General features: G+C 38.7%; 1 protein-coding gene across 1 annotated transcript in view; it reads left to right on the forward strand.

Annotated features, from left to right (window-relative positions):
• The window catches only part of Tnks (tankyrase), a 334,181-nt gene that overhangs the window by 236,197 nt on the left and 84,039 nt on the right, over positions 1-13,945 (forward strand). Inside the window, exon 14 of the mRNA XM_067146370.2 lies at positions 12,254-12,414. Coding sequence (XP_067002471.2) covers positions 12,254-12,414 — 161 coding nt within the window. The remainder of the gene's footprint in view (positions 1-12,253; positions 12,415-13,945) is intronic.

A 13,945-nucleotide genomic window follows, 5' to 3' on the forward strand; every position in this document is an offset into this window, starting at 1 on the left:
GAAGATGAATCTGAGGGAAATCGATATATGGTACATTGCACAGGACGGGAAATGCTCATTCAGGTACCGTCTCTTGTTAAAATATTAGGCCTACTTGGACAAAAAATAATTGTCAGTTTTAATCCTCCAGTAAATTCTGTTTTGGGCTATGGGCCTGTACATAATTACATACTATTCCAACTAATGTAATTTTATCTTCCAATCCCATTTGGTGAAAATAGTTCATAATTTGAATGTCCGAGGGGCAGTACAATTTGCTATTTAAATATCTTCATCCGACGGATCCCAAAAATGAAATAAATTGGGGGATTCAGGGTGATGTCCTGCGTTATCTGCATTACCAAGAAAATAAGAGCCCGATCAGGTCGAGCAATTCAGACTGACTTTAAGAACAAGCAATTTAACAATAACTTGCACCATGTTGGATGCTTCTTGATGTATCATTCCAAACTGGCGGTTCCTGCATGTAATGGGATGATCGCATTGTACCATTTTAGAATAAGTATAGTGTATTTTCCCTTGTTGCAAAATTTGAAACTGATATCTTAAGTGGTTTTTACAGAACAAATGATTTAGTGAAGGTACTCCACAGCTATACCTGAGAAGCAAATTATTACTCTTAAGTTTCGCCAGGCAGTGAGTCAAAGATAGTCCGGGCCGGTGACCTAGATGTTAGGCCCCTTTAAACAACAAGCATCATCATCATCATCATCAAAGATAGTCCATGAGAAAGGGTTAAGAAATCCCCTTACGCCTGTAACCATGCCTTCAAGGGCATAGTACTACACTGTAGTATGAAAAGTATCGAGTAAATTTAGAAGCGACATTGCTGTTAGTACAGAAGATACAGAAAGCAAAACTGAGGTGGTTCGGACATGTAAAAAGAATGGGAAAGGAACGGGTAACAAGAAGGAAATTGAAAAGAGAAGTTACGGGACAGAGACCAGTTGGAAGACCGAAAAGAAGGTGGATGGATCAGATTTGGAAGGACATTAAGAGAAGCTGGATTGAATGTGGTGGAAGTAATGGAGCAGGAAAAGTGGAAGGACAGAAAGGAGTGGAGGAGGCTTGTTAACCACACCCGAGCAAATGGAGTGGGACATTGATGATGATGATGATGATGATGATGATGATTGCCATTTGAAGAGAGAGAGAGAGAGAGAGAGAGTGTGTGTGTGTGTGTGTGTGTGTGTGTGTGTGTGTGTGTGTGTGTGTGTGTGTGTGTGTGTGTGTGTGTGTGTGTGTGTGTGCGTGCGTGCGTGCGTGCGTGCGTGCGTGAAATAAATTTGATAGTTTAATGCCCGGTTTCTGGAACGTGAGATATCGAACCTATAGCGGTATCGAATGGTTAACTCGTGTTTTGGCGTTGCACGAACGTAAGATACAGCTATCGGTTCGACAAATCGCTTGCTAACTTAGAGGGCCCTGAGCAGGAGATATCTATTTGTTAACTTGGTGGGCGCGTGCGCAGTACTTCAGTATAGGCAGCTAAGCTTGTGTTTGTTAACATTTTCTATGGCTTTCTCATCTTCTTCCGACGAAGAAATTGTAGAAATGGTCAACATTCTAGAACGACCACGATTATATCATCGACGGCCTAATATCCTAATGAAGTATACAGTAGTGAAAACGAATTCAAAGACAGATTGAGGCTAAACAAATATACTGCCATAGGTTTGGTAGAGGTTACAGGCGACAATTTGCGTCCTGTGACTAATAATTTTCCATTGTCCCCTGTTGATCAATTATTAATTAGGATACCCTTTAAGATTCAGTACTACTGAGTCTTATCATATTTGTATCGGTGACTGCATTCGTGCCCATAAAAGCACCGGTACCAGTAACTGAGTATAACAGATAATTACACAATTATCGTAGTAGGCCTACTGCAGGCCTACTGGCATTGGCAGTGAGCATATACTTTTATCGTGGGGTTGTTTTTAATTAACGATATTACATTACATGGAACTAACAAGTTATATAATTATGTTAATTTTTTTGCTAGGGGCTTTACGTCGCACCGACACAGATAGGTCTTATGGCGACGATGGGATAGGAAAGGCCTACGAGTTGGACCTTAATTAAGGTAAAGCCCCAGCATTTGCCTGGAGTGAAAATAGGAAACCACGGAAAACTATCTTCAGGGCTGCCGACAGTGAGATTCGAACCTACTATCTCCCGGATGCAAGCTCACAGCCGTGTGCCTCTACGCGCACAATTATGTTAATTACCCGATATATATCGTTATACTGTGATCAAACAATGTTCATATTTTGTAATAGGAGGGAAGAAATACGGTATACGTATAAGGCTCAGTGCAAATTGGATTGTGCGTGACATGTGCCACTCGTGTGCATATTTCATTAGAAATCCTCAAACAATGTCAAATTCTCCTGAGAGCCCTTAAACACCACGAAACTGACACCCACGTCTGCAAGAGCTAGTATAATATTCATTTCTTGCTGCGTGGCAGAGGGGATAATAGGAGCTGCACAGAAAGCTCAAATGCGATGCATTACTTGTGCGCATGCGCCTGGCAATCTAGGGAACACACCTAATGCACAAAAACAAAACAGTACGAGGGGTGGCATCTAGTGTGTATTTATGAAACTTGATCAACGAGCCAATAGTTGACAGTTCGATAAGTTAGCTGCTGTTTCGCTGTGCAACGCAGCGAAGATTTATCGAGTCGACAGCTGTAACAAAGCAATAGCTATCGGAAAGATATCTCACCATTCCAGAAACCGGGCATAAGTCCTTCATTGCAGTTGTGGTACAGTGGAACCTCGATTCTCCATTTTTGGAGGGACCACAGAAACAAAGTACAACACAGGAAAACGGAAAATTCGGGAATGAATGAACCATCAACAGTTTGACTCAACATCACAAAAGTGAAATATGTATAATTATAATCTTACAAACAATCCTACACCAAAGAAACTGCAACCCCAATGGGCCTTCGCCTACCAAGCGACCGCTGCTCAGTCTGGAGCCCTGCAGATTACGAGGTGACGCATGGTCAATGCGACGCATCCTCGTGGCTGTTATTCCTGGCTCTCTAGACCGGAGTCGCCATCTCACCATTTGATAACTCCTTAATCTTAGGTAATCATGGGCTGAGTGGACCTGGAACCAGCCCTCATATCCAGGTAAAAATGCCTGACCTGGCCGGAAGTTAAACCCGGGTCCTCCGGATGACAGGCAGGCAAGTTAGACCGCGAGGCCGGCTTCGAACATTAATAACCGGTATGCAACTTAAAAATCATGAAACTTTACATTCAGTTTTACAGGGGAACTTTGTCAGTTTCCCATGGAAACTTCTTTCAGTTCAGAACCTTTGATCAGCCAAACTCATCAAAAAATCTAATAACACCAAACCAAACAACAGTCAACCGCAAGTAGATTTTAATTCTCTAATCTAATAAAATAAAGCACATTAGATACAAAAGTGCCCAATATGATGGTGAAACCCCCATTTTTTATCTTCCATTGTAATTTGGTCACCGGTATACTGTTCATAGTCAGTTTCTGGGAATTTTGTACCATGTAAATTAGGCCTACATTTACTTTTGAAGGTTATGTTGAACCCAAGAAAATGGTTGCTGTAACCGGTACTACGACGACTACACCAAACACAGTTAAAGGGAGGAAGGTAAATGCAATTACACAGTACCTAAGACACTACACACACAATAAAACGTGATAAACTACGCAGAACTCTGCCAAAAACAACACTGGAAAATATCAGTGAGGGAAACTTGATGATATTAAACCAGAAACGTGGAAAGGAGACTGGGAAACCTTACCAAGGGCCATGGAGGTGCAAAGGTTGCAATTTTCCGAAAAGCCATCAGTGATCTCTTGTTTTCAAAATATTATTTACAAAATCGATAATACAAATTAACTTCTGAAACAAATTCAGCTGTACACCAAATCTAGATACACACAACTTAGACGTTCTTTGACAAATACAATTTAGATATTCCTAGACAAGTTCAAAGAGTTAAGCAAATACATCTCAGTACAAATCAAATTCTAGAAATACAGTCTTGAAGGTAAGAGGAAGCACAAAATACTATTACAATTTAGAGTGAAACCAAAACTTGTTTTTCACAACATCTGATCAAAATAGTGGCGATTCGGGCAATCTCCTGTGTGATGTATCAATGAAAACTAAATGCAAATTAAAACGGGACTTAAAACAACAATGCTTACCCTATGGCAGCCCATGTTGAAAGCCAGGAGGTGCCAACGTTGTCAAAACTTCAGCAGACCAAATACATTCAGGCTTAAGACAGACACCGAAATGCTGCCTAGCCCCCTTTTAAGGGGATTTCTGTCCTTGGAGTATCAATCAGAACACAGGAGCTTGCCCAGATTGACCAATCACAACTCTTTCTGCGCTCGCGATCTTTGAACCACTTTCTCGAACACATACGATTGCGAATCTTCCATCTCCAGAATGGTAAGAACCTATTTCTAGAATGCATAACTAACAAAGGCCAACACACCCTGTTCAAAAATTCATGTCACAAACTTTCTAGACTGTTCCAGTTAATATAGAAATGTAATCTACTAGTTGCAACCAACCTATGTAGAAAACAATATTTCTTACACTGTACAGGTTAGGTAGCTGAATGGAATACAAATAAAATTTTCTAGCACAACACTCCAGATCATACAGTAAGTACTACTTAAAAATATTTACAAATAAAATCTTCTACAAACACTTTCCACTTCCCATATATTCTACACCTGTGTCAGTTGCGAATGTAAGTATCGATTCTCAAAAGTTCTCGAATGCATTATATTCAATTATGCATGTCACTAATCACAATCAAATTGGAAAGAGAAAAAAATATCGTCAAAACTTCAGAAATTACAGTTGTTCGTGACCTTGAGCTCAGCTGGAAAGTGCGCTCGCTGTACAAGTCAGAACGAGTGGAAAATGATACAAAGTTTTTAAATGTAACGTGCGCAAATAAAACGACTGTGGTTTTCATAACATTTTAACACAAAAACATAAAATTCCCAATCTTATATTACGACCAAAACAGTAATAGGCAGTCCCAAAACCTCCCATGGCTTTATGAATCTGACACATCTGTTTTGGTCTCGATAACATAATCGTATATGATAATATTAAAATACTAAATTTGTGTTAAGAAGGAGCAGTTTCGATTCCTGCCGGAAAGCCCAGTGGCTATACAGTGCCCTGAGGGAAGTGCCGAAAACCTGTTCGGCTTTACAATCGAAAAAAGTACAAAAATAAACATCTAACCCTGGACATAATGTAGACGTTTTACAAGTATGAACATTTGATGAAACTCCTTCTGTCTTCAAGTAGACCTGTCGAAATGCACTCTGTCTCCTTCCAGTTGTTGTGGCTACTCTCTGCTTTATGATTTCCAAGAATTCTCTACACAATACCACCCGAATGCGGTGCTAAGGTGGTCCCTTATGCAAGTTCACTGCCGAACGCTTTTCCAGTACAGTGATAATGAAAATCCACAGCCTGTTTCCAGTCATTTGACTGGGTCAGGAATGGAATGAATGAAGCCACCTCCTGTTTCCAGTCATTTGACCGGGTCAGGAATGGAATGAAGCTCCCCATCTAGCGGCGAGGATAGGAATTGTGCCGGCTGCCGAAGCCTGTCGCACGCCTCTGGAGCAATGTTTAATGACTGACAGATTAAATGATATTGGAGAGTGTTGCTGGAATGAAAAATGACAGAGAAAACCGGAGTACCCGGAGAAGAACCTGTCCTGCCTCAGCTTTGTCCAGCACAAATCTCACGTGGAGTGACTGGGATATGAACCACGGAACCCAACTTGATGCATATGAATTCATAACTATCATTTATCCTTATTTTATTTTATGAAATACTTCCTCTCATGCAGAGGTTGCTTTGCGACAAAGTATACTTTTACATTTAATTTTAGAAGAGAAATAGATATACTGTACTTGAGAAATATTGAAGGTAACCTAATTGTAACAGTGATTTCTTAGAATTATTCCATTTCTTTGTCAGTTATAATTCAGATTCATTTCATATTGCTCACATGTCTTCTTATGATCCAAATATAACCTGTATATTGTATCGCATCATCTCCATTTCATGGTATAACACCCTAACTCAATCATAACATTAACCACAAGGTCGGTATAATATTCACAACCAAAGTAAATTAACCTCTTACTTAAAATAGACAGCATTACGAACGCATAACTTGACTATCACTGATCAAATACATCCTAACCAAAGGATTGTCATTTTTAGTTAGATGACTACCCATTATCCTCCTACGTCTTTATATCAATGCTATTTCACACATGAATGTGCTCTTCTTGAATCAAATCAATGACAGCACTGTACAGTTATATACTACACGCAATCAGAAAACAAGCTATTTAAGTTACTTACTGTAATGTTATATCAATCGACTTATCTTTTCTTCCCTGTATTCCCTCGATGGTGTGTCCAGATGCTTTAGGACATCTGAACAGATACCTCTGCTACATAGTGCCGGTTCTCTGGGAACATATGGGCAGTTCATTCCTCCTTCTCCGTCATCTCAGGATAGCTCCGTCGACTTCAGGTCACCATCTCCAGACAGTCGGCCTTGGTCTTCTTAGTGCATGATGCTGGCCATCTCTTGCGCAGTTAGGACAAAAATACTGATAAACATGGTCAGTTTCGTCATCTTAGTATTCAAAGCCTTCTAACATTCAGAAACGTATTGGAAAGAATGCTTTCTTCAATTAAACTCAGCTAAGGTCTTGCAGACTACTAATATGTCTATGAAATTCTCAATTATAATCCGATTTAGCTTTCTATATCTTGTTTTCAATTGCTGTAGTCCTTATTATTTTCTTGCCAGTAGCTTTGAATGATATCTGCCACTTCTGCATGGTGTCTTGTGACGTAGCCAGTTACGTAACGATTCCCAACAAATCATTTCAATTTCTCAACTTACTAACATGCGATTCTACGCAATACTCCTATAGCCTTGCTATTTTCTGTTGATGTTATTCCAAATTCTTTTCTATTCGAGCCTTTTTTTCTATCAATACCTTCTTCTTTACGTAGCAATATGTTGCACCGTGCAGCTTGAGATGATTTCTTCTGGAATTTTTTTGTAATAATAAATTTGTAACAACTCCGTATCCTCCATTCTTTTACACCGCCTTTTTGATACTATTTCTCGGCTTATTCCTGATATGAATAGTCTTCTTGTCATTGACGATTAAATTTGCGTGTCGTGTTTAATTTTCTCGCGGCATAGCGGCATTTTTATTCCAAGTTGTTCATTCCTAACAGTGAAATGGCACATTATTTCTCCCACGTCACTTTAAATATGTTGCTTGCGATATATTTACCTATTTTCATTTATTACAATGTGACTTTTCACTGTGGCACCTAATGTTCTGACTCTGTTTTCTTTCTTTCTTTTCTTAGCATTTATTACACTCTCCTTCTGTGCAGTGTATGATTCTATGTTCCTTGCTTGACTAGGAATGTTACTTATATTTTCTTGTTTAATTGATTTTCCCGGAATCGATCTGCGTTATTTATCAACTTGAAATTTTGTCATCCCATTCATCTCTGATATTTTATACTTTCCCGTCTATACAGAACACGGTGGGGTTTTTTTAATTAACGTTCCTATCTTCTTCCAGTCTATATTCAAATGATCAAATGTTCGGATTTAATCTTTGCTCCTGCTGTTCCTTTCATTTATATTTCTGCATTTCGAGACTTTCGACTCCTTCTACGTCTCTGTTTACATCTTGGTCTCGTATAGCTCTTTCCCACTTATCTTTGTCTTTATTAGATTCCTTTAAATCTTGAATGTATCTCTGATTATAATATTCCTTTGTCTTGATTGCTTCCGTTTTCTCTTTCATATCCCAATCCTCTTCTGCAATTGTATTTGCCTCTGCTTCACTAAACTGATTTCTATATGGATTATACGGTCTGTATCTTCTATTTCCTGCATATCTTTCATGACTATATGAATTTCTTATACAATTGCATCTCTCTTCTTCCTTTCTTTTCTCTTTCCGGTCATTCCATTCTCTCTTATCGTACCTCTTATCTATTCTCCTTTGTTCTTTGGGCATATTTCTACTCAAATCTTTCTGAGTTAAGACATTTATTGCCTCCTCACTATTTATGTTCCGGATTACTCTACTGGTGTGATGCACAATGGTTATTCTAACTGTCTAAGGATATTCCCCATCTGTATTGCTGTCTCCACATTTGCAGCAGCTAGTAACCTTTGCACATCAGGTGGTAATTGCTTTTGTATTGTCTTAATGGCCTCTAACTCGCTAGGAGCTGTGTCCAGGTCCTGAAAATGATGAAATTGATATGCAGAGTAGTCACTAACTCTGGTCTGACCATTCAACGCATATCTTTTTTAGTATAACTCTAATCTCAGGTTTTGTTGGACCTCTGAATTCCAAAATCTTCTCAGGAAAGCTGTTTTGAAGTCGTCATACTCGTTAAAGCTATACTTGAACACTTGAAACCATAGATTTGGGTTTGAATCTAGACGTTTCTCTACTATCTTCAACTTTTTCTCTTCAGGAATCTTATTATCTTTGAAATAGTCTTCCATTTCTCTCAAAAATCGTTTGGGTGATATACTAGCTGTGTTGTTAAAATGCTTTGGTCTATCATGGTATGTCTTGATGATGATGATGATGATGATGATGATGATGATGATGATGATGATGATGATAGCAGGACTTCCGTTATTATTACTTTCCACGATTACTTCACCATTGCTTTGATTAGATTGAGTTATTATTTTGGGCGTAGCTATCTCTCATTTATCTGTAGCTCTATAGCCCTTTGCCTCTCGTTACAGCACGACATGGCCGATTTTGTCATTTGCATTTCGTTTCGGATCTCTTGTATTTTTTTAAATTTGTTTGATTCCTTCTTCAGCGTTATTCATTCTCTGGCTGGCCTCTTCCTTATTTCGTTCGATGTCATCTTTCATGATTTCTAGTTTGTCACCTACTTGATCCCTAGCTACTATGAAATTCACCTCCATAGTTTTATTTGCTATTTTGATTCCTTCATTCATTTTATTGATCTTTTCCTGACACCGTTCCCATTTCTCCTATAAATCAACGCTCAGATCTCTCATGTTTTTGGTTAATCATCTGATCTCGTCCTCTTTTAAATGTTGAAGATAATTTCTGCATTCTGTCAATTCTTTCCCGAGTACCTCGTCATGAATTTCTTTGTTCTTCACCTCCATTATCTCAACCATTTCTCCTCTCAAATTGACTGTCATTCTTGATTTTGATCATTTTTGATCCTATTTTTCCAATCTCTGCCTTCATTACTTCATTCTGTCTTCCTTCCATGCTTCTGATTTCCATCTGTTCTTGCTGCTTTTGATTCATTTCTTCCATCATTGCCTGTTGTTTATTTATGTTTTTCATCTGTTCTTGTTGACCTCTTCTCATCTCCTCCTTCATCTCTTCCATCATTACTTTTTGTTTCTCTTCTTGATTTCTACTTATTTCTTCCATCATTGCCTGTGTTCATTTTTTCATCTGTTCCTCTTGTTTCCTATTTATTTCTTCCATCTGTTTCTTTCTTCTTCCATCATTTCTCTTAAGGCTTCCAACATCCCCTTTCGCTGTTCTTTCACTTTCTCTCTCTCTTCCTGATTATTTTTTATCGCTTCTTCCATTATTCGCGATTTCTCTTCTTGCTCTTTCTGGTACTCCTCCAGCTGTACCTTCATGCGGCTTAGAGTCGTCATTTCTATAGTTTCTATGATTCTCTATTGGCCTAACAATACTCTAATTTTTCTAAATTGCTTAATATGCAGAAGAATATCTCTTATGATGTCATTATTAATTATTTTTTTGCTTTATCTATATGCATTCTCTAAGAATTGGCTTGACTGTCCAGATCAGATTTCCCGAGTGACCTTATCCCAATTTGCCAACTGACCACTGAAATCCTCAATATTTTTTTAAAATGTGATTTTAATTTAATCTAGTTACCAAAGTTTTATATTATATATATAGATATAATTCGCTGGGGCCATCAAGGACCACGTTAAGTCTTGTTGCATTTGACACTGAACTTGGCCTTCTTTAGAGCCCAAATTTCCCTCATTCTTTGTGAGTGGGCCTGCTTACGCTCCTCTGTCCAAGGGGCACTGTGTCTTCTCTTCGGTTGCTCATTTCGGTTTAGCCCGTTCATCAATATTTTCTTGTGGAAGAGATCTCTGTTAAGGGTGTCTTCAGCTGAGATATGTAGCATTTGCAGGTCTTCTTTGGTATTTCTAAACCAGGGAATTGTGGTTTTGGGGTTTGAATAAAAAAAGTGAAAGATTTCTTTAGTTAACTTTCTTCCGTCCATTCTTTTCAGATGACCGTAAAATCGTGCCCGTCTTTTCCTGATTGTATCGGTAATTTTCTCTATTTTCTCTATTTTGCTGTAGACTTCCTTGTTGGATCTCTTTTGATGGATTCCATTTCTGTACTTTGATCCCAAGATTCCTCTCACAATTTTGCGTTCTCTTTTCTCCAGTTCTTCAAGGAGTCCTTTGTTGGTATTTAGAGACAGGGTTTCAGCTGCATATAGAACTATATACAGGTTATATTTGGATCATAAGACATTATTTAACTTAATACTACCATTAAAATACATCCATCTCCCCTCTCTCGATGAAATAGTAATCACCACCATCATTCTCTTCTTATTACACAACCATTCTTCATATATAACATCTGTTTCATATTCCTCACATCATATCTCTTCCTTCATTTCAATAACCCTAATATATCTTGACGCATATGAATTCATAACTATCATTTATCGGCTTATGAGGAAATGAATGTAGACTTATTCAAAGAATGGTTTATGAATGTTCTTTGCTGTTGTGCAAGTCAGTGTGGCAATTCGGTTAATGTTGAGGGACTGCTGAACCAGTCGTAAAGAAAGGGGTATATAATTAAATTTCTTGATGGGAACGGAACCTCTTATAAACCGAAAAGTGTCGGGTTGAAGCTTCTTACTGCCATCCCACAGCATATCGACTCTTGCACCACCTATCAGATAGGTGGTATCGGATAGAGAATTGCAATCAGGGAGACAAGTTTTGCTATAACCCCTGAACCATTGTTCTTAAAATCCATTTGAGATATGTGGAGCCAAGTAAAGATGCATGCGGTGCATAACAACGAAACTTTCACTCTTGTGTAACTAAGAAAACTTTTGTTTGAAGGGATCAGACTAATGATTCCCCAATGTTGGGAAATGTTTGTAAAACAAGTCATAGAGATGGAAGAAAAACTAATATTGAACATGAACTGCCATTAAACGGATCATAAACATGGATCACTCTAATGGTGATTATGTTTGTTGTGGGTTTTTCGAACTATCTATAGATCTCTTGTTTCTTGACTGTTTGTCGACTCCCAGTTTACCTGTGATTGGGTATAATTGGTGTTCACGGCCAACATGTTAATGATTCTATAGGTAGCCTCAAAGTGTTCTGGAACTGAATTCCATAATGTAGGGGAAACTGTACTGTGGAGGAAGCTCTTACCCTTATATGGAATAGTGACTTTGAACATGAAAGACTTAATTCCGCCAGTATCGTGTTCAAAGTCACAACTCTAAATTGAGGATGGGAAGCTTTGCATGAATAAAAATTACTGAAATATACACAATTATATTTTATACAAGTTTAAAAAAATTAGTCAGCCTATTGTGTCTTAAGGTGCACAATTGTGAGCAAGAGAGTAGTGAGCAGAAAATATCCTGTATAGCGGGCAGGGCGAGTAGCCCCATGCTCTCATCCTCAAGGCCAGGCTTCCGCTCATGCTTTGCTGGAGTGAAAAGTTTAAGGAAGGGAACATTTTTGAAGAGATTTTCATTCAGTCGTGATGTAGGAAATGTATGTTAAATTTCACTTTTCGTATTGTCTCCGCAAACTGTTGGGAATCCAGCCAAGAGTTTAATTTCTTACCTTTATGTCTAAAACCACCACCCCACCCCGAGGAAAGTAATCTGGATCTCTGGATAAGAGGCAGGCTTGCTACACGTAGACAGCGAAGCTGGCTAGTTTTAGATTCTTTCACATTAATAATAGTTCAAAATTAGGGATTATTGCATGAGAGAAGCTTTTGTTAGTAAAATTCGTTACTCATTTTCTTTTGTATGAACAACTTCCTAGATGTGTTAATAATGCATATTTTTCATATCTTCAGCCTTGGACTGGACCATCTTCTGGAGCTCTTTGAGAGGGAACAAATCACACTCGACATCCTGGCAGAAATGGGCCATGAAGATCTAAAACAAGTGGGAGTTAGTGCGTACGGCTATCGACATAAACTTATCAAAGGCATTGATAAACTGTACGCTAGTGCAGGTAATGAATATATGTTGTTTTTCTTTAAATGTCCGTGTTGGGGAAAATTTGTTTTAATCCAATGAAAAACCACACACACTCTCACACACACATACACTTGATTTTCTGAAGTTGTGCTCACTTGTACATCCATGGTGCGTGCACTCTCTCTCTCTCTCTCTCTCTCTCTCTCTCTCTCTCTCTCTCTCTCTCTCTCTCTCTCTCACAGACACACACACACATTGCATCTTGGCGGGCTTCAGGATTAGGTTGTGTTAGATGTAACGCTTTCAGTATTCTCTTCAATACTTTCACAATAGAGTAAGTTTCAACTGTATATATAGGGCCTGGCAGAAACAATTACCATTTTATTATAGGTCCTATAGTAACACTAAATAGGGAATGTAAATGACTAGAGGGGTAATTGATAGGTAACTTAATGCCATTTTATGACACAATAACACAAATCATGTTGTTTTTTTGTTTGTTTTGAAAATCGCATCTTTTAGATAACCGCAGTCCCTTGAGATGCACCCATAGAGTCAATGAACGAAGCTGTCCATTACTTTCATCAGCATTTCGAGTGGAATTGCCTGGACCTCTTCACGAATGCATCTCCTCTGAGTCTGTGGCATGTGTAAAACTGCTGCGTATTTGTTTACTGAATGCTTAGGACTCCTGTCAATAGCATTCCGTACTCTCTCAATATTTCCTGATGTCCACACTGTCCTTGACTTTCCCGGTGACTTCTTATTTGTGGCACTTGCTGTAGCACAAAACTGCTCAACCCACTTCCGAATTGTGTGCCATTCTGGTACTCTTCCATGTCTCCTAGTGTTGAATTGCTGTCGAAACTTCCGCTGCATAGCTACCACACTATCGCCACTTTTGAAATTTGCCTCAGTCACAAAAGCGCGATGTGTCATGGTCCAGTGCTCCATGGTAACTAAAATGGCATCCTTCCTGCTACACGCTCCTCTGCTTGGTTTTATCCCCACTGCAGGGCCGTACATACTACCAACCTTTGAAAGTGGTAGATTGTTTCTGCTGGACCCTGTATATATTAAAGTGATACCAAGAAAGAGCAAATTGCTTGGGATTCACAGACGACTTAGTGCTATTAGCTAATAACAATTAAAGTGAAATAAGAAATATAGTGGTTCAACCTTTTCAACACAAATAGAATTAGAAATGTAATGCTACATTCCTAGTTGATTACAAGCCGTACTGGTTTCGACCACTGTTCCGGGTCATCATCAGGCGATCACTTAAAATATTCACTGTTTTCGTATGCATACCTAGGCTATCACAAGACAAATATGCACCACACTTGTTAATTTCACACGATTATGTGCCTAATCCAGATATGGGCTACTGTATCACGCGAAAAATCTTCACAGCAAGCACAAATAGGCTCGCTTTTTCCATAATCACGCAACTGTGACGACGTTTCTTACCAGAGTTGTATGTCGCACTTCTTTCACAAGGGATGACAAATAACATTTTAAGGGCTAGGAAAAAAGTGATCGTACTCGTAGTGAGCGGTAATAGT

The sequence above is a fragment of the Anabrus simplex genome, chromosome 4 (genome assembly GCF_040414725.1).
Source record: "Anabrus simplex isolate iqAnaSimp1 chromosome 4, ASM4041472v1, whole genome shotgun sequence".
Lineage (NCBI taxonomy): Eukaryota > Metazoa > Arthropoda > Insecta > Orthoptera > Tettigoniidae > Anabrus > Anabrus simplex.